The sequence below is a fragment of the Falco biarmicus genome, chromosome 4 (genome assembly GCF_023638135.1).
Source record: "Falco biarmicus isolate bFalBia1 chromosome 4, bFalBia1.pri, whole genome shotgun sequence".
Lineage (NCBI taxonomy): Eukaryota > Metazoa > Chordata > Aves > Falconiformes > Falconidae > Falco > Falco biarmicus.
Window position 1 is genome coordinate 17,714,292 of NC_079291.1, and position 19,179 is coordinate 17,733,470.

Genomic DNA, 19,179 nt, shown 5'->3' on the forward strand with positions numbered 1-19,179 from the left:
CTTCTTCACTTAGTAAGGGAAGAGTTTCTTCCTTTACTAGATGAGCTGACTTTTGCTTCCATTATTTCTTCTTGTGCACAGGGGCAACTGATACCAGCACAGGCTGGTTCTCTGGTCCATCTGCAGAGGGCTGGAGCAGCTGCAGTGCCCACCACTTTGTTGTCACATCTAGAGACCTTCTCTTCCCCTTGAGGATACTGAATAGGTTGAACAGGGCTCAGTAGGCATGGGCCAGGTCCCACCATATTGCAGTGATTTATGTCACTCTGGAATGGCCAGGGTGACAGCATACTTTTTCCAAATAGTTTATTTGTTTTTCAGAATTCTGCACTTGTTCAGGGGTGAAGTTCCACAACATTGGAGGTGCCCAACTGCCCTAGGTACTTGCCCATACTATCCCACACACCCTGACACTCATAACTATCCAGCCTCAGGGCAGATCTCTGGGTGGTATTCTTAAATAGCTGTTGAACTTTAAACAAGACCTGAAACCCATTCAGGAGTAGAAGATACATCAATAGGAACGTGCCAGTTTGAACACTCCAATGACATTCAAAATTCTCAAGAGCTATTGTAATTAGCCTGGAGGAGAAGAGAAGGTGAAGGAGATGGGGAAAATGTCCCCCCTTGCCTCCCCCATAGGTCAGCTCTCCAAGGAGAAAAGGTAAAAAATGTAATGATTAATAGCTTCCGAGAGATGGCCCCTGAAGTACAGAGATAATGGCAATGCTGAGCACAAATACCAGGTCAGTCTCATGACCAGCATCACATCATAATTTGTATTACAGAGTACAATATCATAACCTTAACCCAGCCCCCAGGGGTGATAAACAGCACAACATATACAGCAAGTAATGCACAGAATGCAACTCTGAGAACAAGAGTTCTGGAAGCAAAGAAATCAACATTGTGACTATGACTATTAAATTTGTTTTAAGCATTCATTGTATTAATTTGTTTTAACATTCTCTGGTCATATCTGTTGTTATCTCAACCCTCTGAGCCCCACACTGGGTGCCAGAAAGGACTGTTGTAGTTTAACCCAGCAGGCAGCTAAACACCGCACAGACACTTATTTACTCCCCTCCCCTCCTACCCCCAGCAGGATGGGGGAGAGAATGGGATTAAAAAAAAGTAAAACTGTGGGTTGAGATAAAGACAGTTTAACAGGACAAAAAAGAAGGGGAAATAATAATTAGAATATGCAAAACAAGTGATGCACAATGCAACTGCTCACCACCCACTGACCAATGCCCAGCCAGTTCCTGAGCAGCAGCCTCTGGCCAGCCTTCCCTCTAATTTATATACTGAGCATGATGTTGTATGGTATGGAATATCCCTCTGGCCAGCTGGGGTCAGCTGTCCCAGCTGTGTCCCATCCCAGCTTCCTGTGCTTCCCCCAGCCCCCACCCCCAGCCTCCTTGCTGGTAGGACAGCACGAGAAGCTGAAAAGTCCTTGATTTAGTGTAAACACTGCTTAGCAACATCTAAAACATATGTGTGTTATCAACATTATTCTAGTCTGAAATCCTAAATGCAGCACTTATTACTAGGAAGAAAATTAACTCTTTCCCAGCCAAAACCAGTCCACCATTTGCAAGATCTCTTCACATCCAAGCAAGCTAGGCATTGTTAAGTATATGGACCTACAGACCAACCAAGAAATACTACCAACATATTTTCTCTATAGTACTCCTCATTATGAACCTGAAATGTTCAGAATTAGTACCGTATTGTGAACACAGAGGCATGAAGAGGCACACTATGGATGACACTGTGCCTCCCTCATTTATCCGAGTGCAAGAGGTGTTTGGTAGGTTGACACCTGCAGCCCACACCTCTGAAGAGCCAACAGCAGAAGAACCAGGTGCAACCGCAAAGCTCAGATCCAGACTGCTTCAGGCTGGCTGGGAAAAGGCCTGTCAATAGTTTTGTCTTAATTAAGCAAATAAACACTCTGTGATGATGTCTGCAATCCAAACATCACCTTCCTAATTCCAGCAAAGCACCAAGAACAGATAATTTCTGGCTATAAACTAAACTAACAAAAAATAGGTCCCATCTCCATGAGGGAGGTACAATGACCAGTCATGTTAGAGGAGTAATGATGATAGCTACCCTCAGCAAATTCATTCATCACTTCATTAAGCAACATGCACACAGTAAACAATTTAAAAATATGTTGTGGTTTAACCCCAGCCTGTAATTAAGTACCATGCAGCCATTCACTCACTCCCCCCACACCCAGAGGAATGGGGAATAGAATTGGAAAGGAATGTAAAACTCAAGGGTTAAGATAAGAACCGTTTAATTATGAAATAAAACCAAAACAAAAGAAAAATAATAATAACAACAACGTTATAATGAAAAGGAGGGAGAAGGGGAGAGGAATGAAATCCAAGGGGAAAGGAGAAAAGAAAACAAGTGATGCACAGTGCAGCTGCTCACCACCCGCTGACCGATGCCCAGCCAGCCCCTGAGCAACGGTCCCCCCACCCTGGCCAACATCCCCCCTCCACACCATATACCGAGCATGACATCCCATGGTATGGAATACCCCTTTGGCTAGTTCGGGCCAGCTGACCCGGCTGTGTCCCCTCCGGCCCTCCCGCCAGCAAGGCCTGAGAAACCAAAAAGTCCCCAACCCGGTACAAACACCAACCCAGCAACAACCAAAAACAGCAGCGTGCCATCAACACTGGTTTTACACCAAGTCCCAAACACAGCGCTGCACCAGATACTAACAAAATTAACTCTATCCCAGCTGAAACTTGGACAAAACACTACTTATGAGTTACACTTGTTCACTGTCTGGATAGCAGAAGCAGGACTTTTTTTTTTTTTTTTTTACACTGCACAGTACGAGCACTACCAAGGTGAAGAAAAGGAGAACAGAACAGTGCAAAGAATAAAAAGCTAGTGCTAAAAGATGGTTCTACCTCATTTTTGCAATTCAACTTTTTAGCATCAGAAGGTTAGATAAATTAGTATCACCAAGAATAATACCAAAACAGCTCAGCTATACAGGAGCTTATTCACGTAGGAACACACATGAACCTGTGGTTTTCTAAATCATAGCTGAATTTCAATAGATTTTTTTTTTTTTTAAAGGCAGCTATATTTCTACTTAGGATGAAATTTTTACCCAGACTTATATTTACATTACTTTTCCTTGGAATGCACTTAAAGCACAATTACAAATAAAAGGTATTTACAAGGCTTTTAAAGGACTGTTCTTCCCACAATACAGCAAGAGATCATCAATTGAAACAAACATTTTAAAAGGACTTTCAAATGTGTCCCATGCTGAGAAATTCTGGAACTGGGCTCCCTGCTTCAGATCTGAAGGTGGTAGCCCCTCCCCACTCCAGGCAGCAGGATTTCCAACAGAACACAAATTCCCATTCTTTCCCAGCACTGAAGCTTCCCAGCCAAAACTTCAAACCGTAGGTCATTTGAATAACTGGGATATCTGCTGCAGGCTTTAGCAACTACATCCAAGTTTGCAGCCCCAAGAGATACACAGGCATGCAAATCTGACATCCAAATTAATGATCCAAAAGAATCGCTGTGCTGGCTAGCACAGCATGGCTTGCTATTGCCCAACATCTTCCTGAAGCATAAATAATTTTAACTCAAAATCAGTTGACCTATTATATAAAGTCTACCAAGCGTGGCAAGCAATAAACAAAAATGTTGCTTGTTACTCTGACTTAACTGTCACAGGTAAAGGTCACAGCTGCATCTGAATATGTATCTAAAGAAAGATTTTTGTCATGCCAAGGGTTAACCGCAGCTGGCTGCCAAGCACTCGCTTCCCCCCCTCACCCTCAGTGGGATGGGGAAAGATTAAAAGACAGGTAAAAGCAAGAAAACTGATGGGTCAAGATAAAAATTGTTTAATAAGCAAAAGTGGAAGAAGAGAGAAAGAAAACAAGTGACACAAAGGCAGTCATTCACCACCTCCCACATACAGACCAATGCCCAGCCAGTTCCCGAGCTAAGGACAGCTGATCTCCCTAAGCCCCCTCCTCTCCCTTCTTATTGCTCAGCATGATGTTTCATGGCATGGATTATCCCTTCAGTCAGTTTGGGTCATCTGCCCAGTTATGTCCCCTCCCAACCTCTTGTGCACCCCCAATCTATTTGCTGGGGGGGCAGCGTGAGAAATTGAGGAGACCCCAATGCTATGCAATCACTGCTCAGCAACAGCTAGAAGATTACTGTGTCATCAGTGTTGTTTTGGTCACAAATTTAAGACACAGCACCATATCAAGCTACTATGAAGACAATTCCTCCATTCCTGCCAGCCACAGTAGAGTAAGCCAGGTTCCCCTTGTAAAGCAGGTATTTCTCCTAAGCTATAGAGTCCATGAAATACATAAATGTGCAGGGACACCCTAAAGTCTGGGAGACCCCTCACAGTGCATTGCTGAGACCTTGTCTTTCAAAGAAAAATACAAACAAAAAAAGACCAGACAAGATGGTGTGTTCTGTTCAGGTTTTTTATGGCTCCTGAGGCCACCAGCATGGCTGTGACAGCAAAATGAAACTGATTTTTACTCAAAGTAGTAAAACAAAAGATTACACAGTTAAGTCAGAAACTATCAGCTCCAACCCCTACTGCTGCCAGTGGGCAAAATTCCCATTTACTTCACGTTGCCAAGTCTTACGTTACTGTGATGGTCAGTGTCCCACTGAACTGCTGCAGTCAGGCTTATCCTCAGAAGCAGGGCAGCTCTGGGGGTTTACAAGGCCGAGTTTTGACTCCTCTCACTTCAGCAGATAAGCTTGAAAGCACAGAGACTGCCCAGAAAACCCATTTGTCATTCTTGAAAAAGGCTGCATTCCTTACACCAGCTATCAGTCTCAAGACGCCAGCTTGTGCTTTCTAAACATCCGAAGTTGGCAATACTATAAACTTTATAAATCTCAGCGCAAACCCAAGCGGTATGTTCTGTCTGCATCTGGTTTACATGGTTTAAAAGAGAAACTGTGTGACACTGCTTATTCACAGAGAAAAAGTGGAAGGTCAACACAGCCGTGCTTTTAATTATTGTTGATACTGAAAGTTAAGCTTTGAAGTTCTGTCCCTATAGCATTACTCAGTGGTAGAGTAACATTTTTATTCTGGAGGCACAGTAGCTTTCTATGATGCAAGCAACAAGTGAAGTATAGCAAACTGGGTAGCTCTGCATCTGAATTAAAATAGTGGTGAAAAATTAGCATCTCCTTATTTCCAGGAAATATGACTTCTAAAGACCATACATTCTTCATTCCTGTTAATCAGAGGAATAAATCTTTTTTTCTTTCTTCCCCCTTAACCTAATAGGCAGACATTACCAACTGGCACCAACAGGTAGGGAGAGAAAAAGCCCAACACCCCATCTAAACTGTAGTCAAGTGACAACTAAATACTTTGCATCAGCATTTGATTAATTCATGTTTTCTCATCAGGAAACCTCCAGGCTCTCAATAGCTCTTGCCCAACAAAAGTATGCTGGCTCCAAGTGCCAGCCAAAAGGAACTGCCGTGTCACCCTGACCTGCTACATCAAGAGTGACCCCTCCAGCCCCGTGCCCACCACTGGTACCGTCCATCCAGGCAGTCCTTGCAGGGCTATGTATGCAAGGACACTGCATATAGTTCTTCCAAATGCCATGTTCAGTATGTCCTGGTACAGATGTACGTGAATGTCAGGGCAGGCCCAAGAAGAGAGGGGAAAATAGAGGATGAGACAGCTCTAGCAGGTTTGAAGAGGCAATGCTCTGCCTGCTAGCTAGTTTTATATGCTTTCCCAGCAACAGCACCTAACAAAGAACAAAACACAGCAGCCTCCTTTGAATGCGTTGTCCTGGTTTCAGCTGGGATAGAGTTAATTTTCTTTTTAGTAGCTGGTACAGTGCTGCATTTTGGATTTAGGATGAGAATAATGTTGCTAACACACTGATGGTTTAGTTGTTACAAAGTAGCTCTTACCCTAAGCCAAGGACTGTTCAGTATCCCATGCTCTGCCAGTGTGCAGGTGGGCGAGACCACCGGAGGGAGCAGAGCCAGGACAGCTGACCTGAACTAGCCAAAGGGATATTCCACACCACAGAACATGATGCTCAGTATATGAAGTGGGGGGGAGTTTGGCTGGGACCTGCCAATCATTGCTGGGGGACTGGCTGGGCATCGGTCAGCAGGAGGTAAGCAACTGTACTGTGCATCACTTGTTTTTCTTGAGTTTTATTCCTCCCTCTTTCTGCTATCTCCCTTTTCATTACAATTATTATGTTTTACTTCAGTTATTAAGCTCTTCTTATCCCAGCTCACTGGTTTTACCTTTTTCCAAGTCTCTTCCTCCCCATCCCACCAGCCGGAGGTAGGGGGGAGTGGAGAGCAGCTGCATAGTACTTAGTTGCCAGTTGGAGTTAAACCACAACATTGCATATAAACATAACCATGACAGTGAAAAGCAGAAAAAAAACGTACTTTTTTCAGGAGCTTTGTTTTTCCAATGAATGCTGAAATGGTGCGCAAAAAAACCCCCAACAACCCACACCTGTATTTTCAGAGGTGGCCTTGGAGAAATAGCAGAGACAAAAATACAAGTTTTGCAATCAGGATGAACAGGTTTTAACTGAACAGGCCATAATAAGATACATTAGAAAATCTCACACAGAAAAGGGGAAAGAAGCTGGGATTTAGACATGGCCACCCTCATGGATCTGTTCAGTCTGGGAAGAGTTGCTGTGGTATTTGTGATTATCTGAAAATTTTAATTGAATGTCCAGCCAGTATCTCATGAAAAGCACGTTCAGCCCTTGTAAAATACGTCAGCTCATCTTGGAGAAGCTGGTCAACTCAAATGAAAAGTATACCACTTAGAAAGCTTCTTATTAGACATCCCTGTCGTTAGGGATATATTCAGATAGCTAGGGATAGACTATCATTACATAAGATTCTCACTCTGCCTTATGAAACAAAAGAAACATTTCTTTCACAAGTCACCTTGCCAGATTTCTATAAGAGCTTGGAAATGCCAGAGGACCCCTTGCTCCCAGTAAAAGCCAGCACCACTTTGAAAACAAAGAATGAGATTCCAGAGTAAATCTGAAACATCAGGGCAATCAGAGCAGCATAGCGATAGCTTCTGATCAGGGCACATCGCCCTGACCTTAGCACAAATTGGACCAAATGGAGTATCTTTGCTGTTCCTGGGCCCTATGGGCAGCCACCATCCTACGCACTGCAGTACTCCTGAGGTGAAGACCACCGTCTCTGTAGCTGCGTTTGCCTCCAAAAGGACAAAGAAAACAATTGCCTAGGTAAACAAATAGAGAAAAAACTATCAGGTTGTTTCAGTCTGAACTGGAGACCTGAACACGATCCCCCGTAACAGAAAACAAACAACCCTAAATACCACTTAGAGAGTTTTGCTTCTGCAGACACCCTTCCCTCCTAAGTGTTCAGCCAGTACTCGGGGAACTCAGCTGACCTTTCTGTAGCTCCACCAGTGCAGTAGCACCCTGAAGCAGTGCATCTTGCCAGGACAAAGCACATCTCACTCTTGAGACAGGATCTGTACCTGCATTGGATCTAGCGTGCAAGTGCTACATCTGTATTTTGAAAGTCAGCTGTGAGACTTCTCAGTTCAGGCTGTGCTTTCAAAAGAAATTAAATGGCTGCTGGCACACCAAGTGAGACAGAACACCCCAGGCTGCTCTTCATTTCACTCCAAGCTTTCCCCTGGAAACACACTCTGTAGTAAATTAACGATGGTACAGCACAGACATTGTCAGAAACAAGACATACATCCTTATCAATATTTGGCAAATTCACCCCAGGATATCATTAGCACAGACATCTCAAAGGCCTGCTAATACCTAAAATGCTACATACAGACCAGATAAGGAAGAGATGTGTGCAAGGTCTGCATGAAATAAGCAGGGCAAGTGGAACAGAAACACAAGAAAACTCAAGCTCTGGCCTAGGACCCTATTCTGGACAGGGCTGGCCTGAATGACCTCCCAGGGTCCTCCTCCTCCACTGTACATTGGTTTCCATTTAAGCAAACTGTTATAAAGCAGTTATTACTGTTACTGAAATCTCAGAATAAAGAACTTATCAACACCAATGTGATGCAGATAAGCAGACACTTCTTTATTAATAACCAGGTGCGTGAGTCAGTCCTCTCACGATCAACGCACACCAAGTTTCAAAATCACACACCTTATATAGAACTTATTCATACATATTCATTAAGTATTCATGTATAAACATAATATTTCCCAAAATTCATTAACATACTCTCCTCCCATATCCGATTCTGCGCAGTAAAGGTTAAAAAGGTCTGGAAGTGGGTCTGGGGTATTATTCGGGTAGGTGGTACATGAGTCTGTGGTCACGCTACCCCCTGCCAGAATTACCTTTTACCTACATTTACTTGTTTCTTGGCAGGTAACTACAAGCTGTTCCAGTCGACTCTCCCCAGTTCCCATTAATTCTACATTTTGACATCTCAATGCTTTCTCCTAGTCTACACATAAATACTGTATCCAATCATCTTTAATCTTAAGTCTGTTATCTAAGTTCTAATAACTCCTACTAGGTGATTCTGACCTGTTCTTTCAGCCTTGGTACGGGGCTGTACAAAGGATTTCATAGTAGCTGTCTGTTGCTATGCAAACACAAACTCCACTAAAATATTTCTTATAACTATATTCCTAATCAAATGTGGTTAATTAATTCTAACTAATAGCAGATATGTAACATTAATAACTAAGCCCAGCTGCCCAACATCTCCAGCCAGCCACATAACACACTTGTATAGCTGACACCGGTTAGCAGCTCTGTTCCTCTGCAGACACATAACAAGCAAACAAGACCACAGAAACAGGACCCAAAGACCACCAGAAGTACTGGGCCAGCCCTGCCGTCTCACAGCAATCCAAGCAAAACCTCAATACAAGGACGCTACTGAAATGTTACAAGTAAGTCCTCTAGAATAGGGATGTGTGGTTGACTTGCACACAGGAAAGGTTCTAGGGCTAGGAAACAACATAGCAAGGAAATGCAAATCAAAAGCACATCACCAAGAACAAGACAATACTTTCCACAAAACAAGATGGGTGCATACAACCATGACACCAGCTCTGTACCTGCTTTACACCATGAGTGCTCCCTGTAGAATGAATGAAACCCATGAAGAGGGAAACAAACTTGACAGACTGGCACTTACAGACTACCTGGCATGTCCTGAGCCCATCCATAAGGTATCTTCATGTCACTAAAATTACACGACATTTTGAAAGCCCCCTAGAGAAATTACAAGGAAAAATAACACCACTGAAAGACAACAACAAAAAAAAAATAAAATCACAGGTCTTCCAATTTATAGGCAAGACCTCAACATGCTGCTGATTAATTTGGCAACAAAGGTCCTCCCACAAAGGCATGACACATTATCCTGGATTTTAGGTGGTGTTGTGATTTAACCCAGCAGGCAGTTAAATACCACACAGCCACTCACCCACACCCCCCTGCCCTGCAGCAGGATGAGGGAGAGAAATTAATTTTAAGAAGTAGTAAAATTTGTGGGTTGAGATAAAGACAGTTTAGTAGAACAGAAAAGGAAACGAAAATAGTCATCATCACAGAATTAGAATTCGCAAAACAAGTGATGCACAATGCAACTGCTCATCACCCACTGACCAATACCCAGCCAGTTCCTGAGCAGTAGCCTCAGGCCACCTTTCCCCTTAATTTATATACCAAGCATGACACATTGTATGGTATGGAATATCCCTCTGGCCAGTTGGGGTCAACTGTCCCGGCTGTGTCTCCTTCCAGCCTCCTCACTGGCAGGGCAGAAGAAGAAGCTGAGAAGTCCTTGACTTCGCGTAAACACCTCTTTGCCATAACTAAAACATCAGTGTGTTAGCAACATTAGTCTCATCCTAAATCCAAAACAGCACTGTACCAGCAGCTAGGAAGAAAATTAACTCTTTCCCAGCCAAAACCAGGACAGGTGACATCTCTGAACATCCTCCCTCTGTTCCTCCTAAGCTGAACTCACACCAAGCACATATGGACTAGCTTTCGCTGAAGGCTGCTTTGCGGTTTGCACCAGTGACAGGTCTGGCCTTCTTCCCCAGCACATCCTGTTTTGTAAAGTCAAACAAAACAGGGCTTTTTTGCTTTCAGTTTCAAATGATCTTCCCCTCTTTGTAACTCAACCAGTAACAAGTTATACCAAAGAAACCATACGGTTAAAGCAAGTGTGGAGTTGTGTTTTCAAGAAAAAAAAACAACTGTGTGTACATACTTATGACTTCCAGTAAACGAAGAAAGGACTTGAATCTTCCACTTTACATACGGAAAAACCAATGCCAAAGCACGTTCAGTATTCTGTCTACACAGCGGCATCACTTTTGTACAACACAAAAACACCCAAAACCTCACAAAACAGTGGAAAAAGTTAACCCTGCTTCTATCCTCCGAAACAACAACAGTCTTGAAATCCCTGATCTAGCTCAGCCATACAAGACCTAACTCAGTCCAGGAGGGAGGCGTTGACCCTGCTGCAGTTGTTTGCTCAGCCTAGCAATGTTCCTGTCATCAAACAGAGCTGATCGGGTCAGAAAGCAACAGCAACAAACAGCCTCAGTATTTCCTTTGTATACATTAGCTCAAGATGGTGTTGCATCTGGAATGAAAAACAAACAAAACCAACAAACAAACCCCAAACAGGAAGATTCCCCTAACAGCGAGGTTTTCCATTCACAGCCAACGCCTGAGAAGTTTAACTGCGTGTTGGTAAAAACACTGGCAGGAAACACTCCCTCCTGCGTGTTTTCATGGGAAAGCAAAGCCTCTTCCCATTTGCAGCAAAGTCACTCTATCAACATCATGCTATTCTTCTGTAAATTGTGTAAAAAAACCCACAGAGAATGATGAGAGATCTTTTGGGGTTTGGTGGTTGGGTTTGGGGTGGTGTTTTTTTTGAAGCGTGCGCTGTGCCCAAACTCCTTTCCAAATGCAAAAGCCTGTTCTGTCCGGTGACCGCTCCACGACCTCGTACACGACTTTTGCTTTTCAGGGAATGGCTCCAAGCCCATCGAAGGCAATGCCCAGCTCAGGGCTGTGCCGAACGGGCTCCCTCTTTTCTCTCCAGGCACGGCCACTCCACCACACCTCCCCCCAGCTCCTCGGTGCAAGCCGTACCTGGCTAACACCCCCCACACACAGATGCCCTGCAGCAGCAGGAACGCGCGCTTCCCTCCTTCAAGCTCCCCACACATTCCCTGGCGGGGCTCCCAGCCGGCACAGCCCCCCCGCGCCCGGGAAGCACGGCCCCGCTCCCGGGCTGCGAGCACCCCCGCTCCGCGGCAGCGCGGGTTCCGCCGGCCCCGCCGAGCTGGGGCGCCGGCCCGAGGGGCCACGGCTCCCGCAGCGCCGCCCACGGGCCCCGCGGTGCGCGAAGAACCGCGCGGTGCGGAGGGGCGCGGGGGGGGCAGCCCGGCGGCGGCGCTCCATCACACGCACCCCCCAAAACCCCGCACGCTGCGGCCGCAGACACGCGGCGGCGTCGCCGTGCTGGCGGGAGCGGGGCAGCCGCTGCGCCCCCCGCGCACAAACCCCGGGAGGGGGGAGGACCGAGGACGGGGGTCGCAGCGCACGGACGCACGTACCTGCCGGCCGCCGCGTGCCGAGAGCCCCGGGCCGCGGGTACCGGCCACCGCCTCTAAACACGGGCGCCCCCGCGCCCCGCCCCCGCCCCGCCCTCGCCCCGCCCCCGCCGCTCGCGCCGCGCCGCGCGGGGAATCGAAACCGCGAAGGCGCCGCCCCGCGGGGCGGGGGTCACGGGCGCGGGGCGGCACCGCGCCGCCATCTCAGGGTGCTTCTGTAAAAAGTGACGTAGCGGCGCCTCGGGCACACGCGGAAAGCGGGGAGAGCCACCCCCACCCCCCGCCCCGCCCCGCCACCGGCCGCCCCGCCAGGCAGCCCCTGCCCGGGGGACCGGCCCCGCCTCGGTGCGCGGCGGTGCGCCGCCAGCCCCGGGAGCGAGGGCTCCGCTTGGCCGGGCAGCACCCCCAGCGCCCCGCGCGGCAGCCTCACCCTCCCGTGGGCCGCGGTCCTCGTGGCGTGGTTCTCGGCCACCGGGCACGGCCGTCCGCCCGTCTCCCCTGCGCCGGCCCCGGGATGGGGTTAACACACACGCACCGCCCCCCTCCAGCAGCCCCCCCAGCACCGTGTGCTCTACCGGTACTGAGAAGGTGCTGGTTGCACACCGGTGCTGGGCACAGCCCCCACGCTCCCTCCCGCCTCCCCCAGCCGGCGCTGGGGTGGGCAGGTCCTGGCAGGGGACCCCCGCCGATCCAAGGGGTATTCCGTACCGTACGGCGTCAGCTGTGCAATAAAAGCCAAGAGAAAGGAGGAGGGCAGGGGGGCATCCCTTAATACAGCAGCTGCCTTCCCCGGCAGCCGCCCCGCACCCTGTAGCCCATCTTGCCGGGAACATCTTCCCGAACATCGCCTGCTGATGGGCCATAGAGAACACCTTTTGTTTCCCCTCACTTCCCCGCACAGCCTTTGCTTTTGCTCTATTAAACTGCCTTTATCTTGACCCACGAGGGTTTTTCCATCTTATTTTCTCCCCCTCCTGTCCTGCTGAGGAGGAGCAGGGGTAGAGCAGCTCGGTGGGCATCCAGCCAAGGTCAACCCACCACATTCTGATACAAAAATGAATTTCTCCTAATCATCTGTCCTCCATGCTGAGTTTTCACATAAATCGTCCTGCTACCCGTTTAGGGACTGGAGAAATGAAGTAATGCTAACCTTAGAGTGGTTGTTTTTATCAGTTTGCTGCAAGCAGAGTGCATCAAAATAAGGGGGCAAAGGCACTTTCAAAACAAAACAACAAACCCCCCCCCCAAAACAACAAAAAAAACCCAATCAAAAGTACAGCCACAACACAACTGTTGTTTTGGAGCTGCCATCCATAAGAAGTGGGAAAACTGCATGCTCCCCAGTGTGATCTTGTTTGCTTAAGACTTAAAGAAATCAAAGTCCACGGGTGGGATTTTGCAGTTCTTACTCCAGTAAAAGCGCTTGTGTGAATCAACAGAATATAGAAGTTGAGAGTAACGGGTGGCTGATGCGAACTGATGTGGCTGGCATTTCATGTAACCTCTGAACTTCCTATCATTGTTATTTAGGGGTGTTTCACATCAGCGCAGAGAAACCAAGGACCATCCCACTCCAATTCTGATGCAGAAAGCGGAAGGCACTGCTTTGTGGCTTGCAAGGGACTCTGACCTGAACATTGGCAGAACAGTCTTTGCTACTACATCTGTTTGTCGACCATGGGTGTGTCTGTCCAGCCAGTCACAGACTGAAAATGAAACTGTTTTTTTAAACTCCATTGTAAAAATGATACTTGGCAGCGTCTAAGCCTTTTGCTGGTGTGCAGCGGGGCATTTCCTTCTCGCGTCGTGCATCCCTGCCACGCACGCACATTGCCAGTGAATTACTGAGTCTGCAAATTAATTGTTTCCTGGTTCTAAACAAGAGGAGAAGGAACAGAAACTGGAAATGGTGACTTCAGGAGGCAGTACTGCGTGTCTGAGTGCACAGGCACTCCAACAAGTAACTAGTTAGACATGCTGGGTGATGCAGCGTGCTTTGGTGCAGAAGGAGCACTGGTGGGAGGTGCTCGTGAAGTCCCACAAGGCAGCATAAAATTATGTATAAAGCCCTTTCTACCTAGCTCCTACATCCCTTTTGTGGCAGCTGTAGAGTAGAGGCGTTGGTGTGGGGCCATTTCCAAGGGAAAACATTTATTTTGGATGGGAGAGTGAGTAACAGATCCTTCCACATCCTTGTCACTCCACACATAAACCCGTGCATCAGAGTTCATGATGGAGGTGCACAGAAGGGATGGGCCTTGGCACAAGGCTGATGCTAGAAACCATGTTTTTTAGCTCTGCTCCTTTCACAGTGATGGGAAAACCTCACTTTGAGGGGAAGAACACCCTTCGTAACACATCCAGGAAAGAGAGTTGCAGCCTGTGTCGCAAGCCCTCAGCTGTGCTGAGCTTGGGGGAGCTACTCCACCGGCAGCTCTTGCTTTCCTGAGCAGGCAGCACCTCCTGGCTCCTGAGAGTACAGCACTGAGCCTGGCTCAGATATTACTGCATCGTACCACAGGCCTGCATCTGGTGGGATGCACAACTGGCTCCCAACTGAAGGTCTGCATCTATTGTAGCGGCAACATGCACCCGACACTGACGCAACCTGAAATGGTAAACAGACATTGTTCTCTCTCCAAGGTCTTACTTACAAGGACCCAAGTAAACTATCCCATACGTCAGGGCCCTGGGGTCACCCCTGACCAACCTCACCTGGCTGTCCCCCCCAGCCCATAGGCCCAGCAATCACGGGGCTGTGTCTGACATTATGTATATTCCCTCCCCAAGCCTGATCTTGACTCCCACCCACAGGCTGATGTCCCATCCTGGTCTCAGCTTGTCCCCACGGAGCTGCCCAATGCCCTGGGCTGGGGGCTGCACCCAGCTGCTCCCCAGCCTGCCCAGCTCCCTCACTGGGGGTTCATGGATGGACCCTGGCTGGGGAAGCCCCTGCCCAGCTGGTCCCCTGGGGATCCCCGCATCTCCTCATCCCTTGGGGAGCAGCTGGCCCTTGCTGCTGCCTGACACCATACATGGAAAAACATGTTTTTCCTGGTATAACTGGCCCACACGAGAGAGTCAACAAAAATGCACTGGCCATAAACAGCGTCTTTTTACAGCTATAAGGGCAAGAGCTTGTGGTGTAAGTGTGGTTTCATGGACATATCCAAGTCACAGCTTCTACCAGGATGACTAATTCAGAATGTTTCCTTGACTTTCTATCTCCAAACTGACATAGTAATACCACTGATGAACTTCTGTTTACTCTAGTTTATTTTTGAGGTCGAGAAAAAGGTCTCAGAGAAATCAGGTGCTTCAGAATAATAGTTTTAAAACAACTTTTAGTGGAATCTTAAGCACATAATAAGTAAAGGATAATGCAACACAACTAATGGCAAATGCATGCCTGTTTTATTATTTTGCTTCTAGTTGCCCAAATGCTGAAAAAAAACCCTCTGCCTAATGTTTCTTGCCTGATATCCCTTCCTGGTACTCCTTTTCCTTAAAGCCTGACTGCTTAACCTTGCCTGTGTCAGCATCATACAGGCTAGTATACTTGTAAACCACCTGAGTGCCTATTAAGGCATTTTACAGGCCTCTTAGAAGAGGTCTGTATGGTTGTACAAGCAGTTGTCAGTGATCCACACACAATTTCTGGTGCTCTTTCCAAGACAAAGTTTTTTGTTCCTCTTGTGTTTGCTACCAGCACAGCCATTTTTCAGTGTTATTCTTTCTACACTCAAAACATTTGTGGCACAGTATGTCCTGAGTGGGGACCTGGAGTCCTGTGACAGCAAGCATTGTGTATCTTCTTAGGAAAGCAATATATTCTTCTACATCACAAGGCCTGTTGTGCATGGAGAGACTGGTCTAGGGATGACTCTTAGCTAGACTTTAACCCAGCTATTTATAGCAGCATTAAAGCTGAAGAAGCATAAACCTCATTTAGTACCACACCAATATTGACCTTCCTTTACTACTTCCTTTTATGGCTGTGAAACAATTTGGAATAACCCAGCCAGCTCAAGACTGTGTACATGAAGTGTGGTCACTCCTGCGAGAGCAGTTCAAGTACTGTTACAAGAGGCAGAAACTGAGCCAAGCGAGCAATAGAGAGTGGGTAGGGAGAGCAATAGGTGTGACCAGGGTAAAAAAATGTGTTCCTTCTGCACCTGTCGTCTCAACCTATTTGTTTTGGAGACAAAATAGCTGAGCAAGGAGGAGTGGGGTCAAAGGAGGAAAGAGGAAGGTGGAGAACAGAGATGATGATGAAGGTTTGGGGAAACGGACTACTTGAAGCTCACTGGTGCAGGCTGGGACTGCTCAGTGTCCCCAGCAGCAGAACCTAAAGGAATCTGGAGAAAGAGCAACCAACAGCTGGTGGCAACAGAACAAATGAAAACATGGGGTTTGTTGTCAGAGATGAGTTATCCTGGGAGAAACCCATAATAATGCTAAAACAAAGATACATCCTTTTGTATTCTTTTGAAGTAAATCCATAAATCTGCCCCAGCTCTGGTTCAGGTAATTTTGAGCCAACAACTTCAGATCCATGTCCCTATGCTTCCATACCAGTATGTCCTAATGGGGTGCAGCCCGCCTGCAGATGGTATGATATGGGAATGCCAAAACCCCTGTGATAACTGAGATGCATGAAGCCAATCATGAAAATAACAGTAGCAATGGGCCATCAGCTGCTTTGGAGCATGAAGGCAAAGCTATGATCAGCAAAAAACGTGTTCATGTACAACACCGAGGATGGGATGGGATTTTAGCAAGAGTGGCACTGAGCCTTACTTCATGAGAAACAGAGGTGACAGGCTTGGTGACAGAGAGGAAGACGAATGCTCCTAGGAAGAGATGCCCAAAGGCCAGGAGACGTTTGTACTTCAGGAGAGCGGACAAGAATCTGTGCAGGCTGACCAGGACACCTAACTAAAATACGTTCTCATCCAGGTTTCAGCACCAGCAGACTGCTAGCTGCACACCAAAAGAGATTGGCAGGATTTTCTGTGTTTGTTTGTGTAATGAGTCCATGCCAAGTTTTAAGCAGGAGGTATTTATTTTTACTGCCAACAGCGGGCATGGCTGTCATGGGTGCAGAGGGGCAAAAAGCTTTTCCAAATTATTCTTCTCCCCTTATGTGACACAACCTCTCAAAACCAACTCATGACAGTGGTTACTAAAAAGGACACTTTCTGCTGCCCCATCCTCCAGGAACTTCCAAGGGAGCCAGTGTGATCCCCTCCCTCCCAGGGGTACAGCACGGCTGGCATGGCCACTCCTGTCCAGGACTGAGCATCCAGCCACCACACCTTGGTGTCCGTCCATCCATGCAGGACGTTTCCTCCGGCTGCACGACTGCTTGCTTGCTTTGCATCTAGGCTTTTGCCTTTTTCCAGAGTCGCTGACAGAATTTCTCTTCTTGAATTACTTACTCTTTACCAAGTGCTATACCCAACCCCAGTCACTTAGAAGTGGTGGAAAACAGATTGCCCTTGTGTCCATTCCAGTTTGTCGAGAAAACAGTCTTATCTCCAAAAAGGCACATTTGTTTTACATATTTACTGTCATACTACTAGAGGAAGACAGTATAGCTGTGATATATTCCAATTACCTTCAAAAGCAGAGGGGATCTCTTTAATTTAATGTCTGAATGCTACTTATTCAAATATCTCAGCAAGCTTTCCACAGCACTCTCACAGGCTTATGAATCTATTTATTTATAGCACAAGCAGGCAACAGAATCCAAATTCCATGCTGCAGATCACACTATCTAAAAACCCCAGAATACTCTGCAGAATGTGATACAAATTTTATGCAATTCTGCAGGTCACCATGCTCTTCTGGTTACGTGGCTCCTCTAAACAACAGCCACGTATCGTTGCACAGGTTCTCTCCCTGACTGGGCACGTAGCTATCTGCTTTAGACTTCCTTGTCATTGGGAGCAAGGTCTCTCTGCAGAAGTGAAACTCAAAAGTGAAAATTCAGCAAAGCTTCCACAGCCCACTTGCCCTCCACTGACACAAAAACCTCTTTTCACCTCTTATGATTTCCCCTTCCTTCCCTTCTTCCCCCATCCCAGTGGCAGCCATGGCAAAGAGGGCAAACCACATGCAAACCACATTTTTATTCAGTTATTATTCAGATTTTATTCAGTTTTTATTCAGTTTTGGGTTGTTTTTTTGTTTGGTTTTTTTTTTTCATTTTTATTCAGTTACTGATGTCAGTGCAGTTGCCACAGTGGTGCAAACCTCTGTGCATCCAAAACCCTGTGTGTATTCTCAGTTGAGTGAAGTCCATGGTGCTTTCGCTACTCTTGATGTTCATGGAAGAGAAACTAAAGACCCTGAGAACAGTGGTGGTAAAAATTCCCCAGATACCACCCAGCAACAGAATAGTTGTATATTTACTAAATAAAATGTCCCTCCTAAATTTTAGAGCATGCAGGTCACTGACTGGAGCTGAGAGGGTATGGTTTATCCCCTGCATCACTTCTTTCTGGAAATAAACCCTTATGATTTTTTATTTTTTCATTTTTTTTCACCTTAGAAAGTTCAGAATGCAGGAGTCATCAGAAAGCTCATGGCCCGAGACTCAGGCATCCCTCAGGAGCTATTAATCTACTAAAGGAAAGGCTACAGTACTGAAACTTAAGCATAGGTATTTCCTTCATTCTTATAAGTTGTTTAAGGTAAAGAGCAAAACCAAAATGGGGATTTTTCACTTTTTAGTCGTCACAATAACGATTAAGTTGAAACACCCCCAGCATTTACTGCCAATGAGGGTATTAGAAAACAATTATTTTTCCCTGCAGTCCAATCATGCAATAATAATAAAAATAATAAAATAAATATTAAAATGAATAAAATAAAATAAAAATAAAATTTAAAAAAAAAGAGCCCAGGCTGGAAGGGGTCTTCAAAGTTCATCTCATCCAGCCTTTGGTGGGAGAGGGAGCCTAGATGAGGTTATCTAGCACCCTGCCGAGTAGCATTTTGGAAACCTCCAGCAATGCAGGTTCTGCTGCATCCCTGGGGAGGTTGTTCCAGGGACTGATTGTTCACACTGTAAAAAATTTCTTTCTTATACCTTAAGATGAGGAGACCTGTAAAAAATTTAAAATATGTTTATTCTTCAATTTACTTCCATTAATATATAATAATTCTATATATTAAGATAGCCCTTTAAATTTCATCTTAATCTTCCTCTAGCTGAAACTATGCCAAAGGAACAGAGCTTTCATAACATACTAAATCCTAGAGGAAAAGAAAACCCAGTGACAATACATACAATGTTATGCAGTAATATTACACCATTGTACAGAAGTTACCATCCAGAGCTCACAAAACCTTTTATAAAGATAAGTCTTAAATTCTGCAGAACACACAGTTCCACAGAAAATAGGTTACAAAAATGAAGGAAAAAACCTAGGAGGCTAGTTTCATACTTCCTGACTGGCCTGGAAGATATTTTGTTTCACAGGAAAAGATGAGTAGA

At 46.3% G+C, this 19,179-nt stretch overlaps 1 protein-coding gene across 2 annotated transcripts in view; it reads right to left on the bottom strand.

Moving 5' to 3' along the window:
- Positions 1-11,767, bottom strand: part of TRANK1 (tetratricopeptide repeat and ankyrin repeat containing 1) — a 65,767-nt gene extending 54,000 nt beyond the window's left edge. Inside the window, exon 1 of one of the 2 annotated variants that reach the window (XM_056334909.1) lies at positions 11,679-11,767. Coding sequence is in view for 1 of the 2 variants with exons in the window: in XM_056334908.1 (XP_056190883.1) it covers positions 9,227-9,291 (65 nt within the window). In the remaining variant the exon portion in view is untranslated. Of the gene's footprint in view, positions 1-9,226; positions 9,304-11,678 lie in introns of those variants that run through there. The other variant, XM_056334908.1, reaches the window with a different exon arrangement.
- Between the last annotated feature and the right edge of the window lie 7,412 nt (positions 11,768-19,179).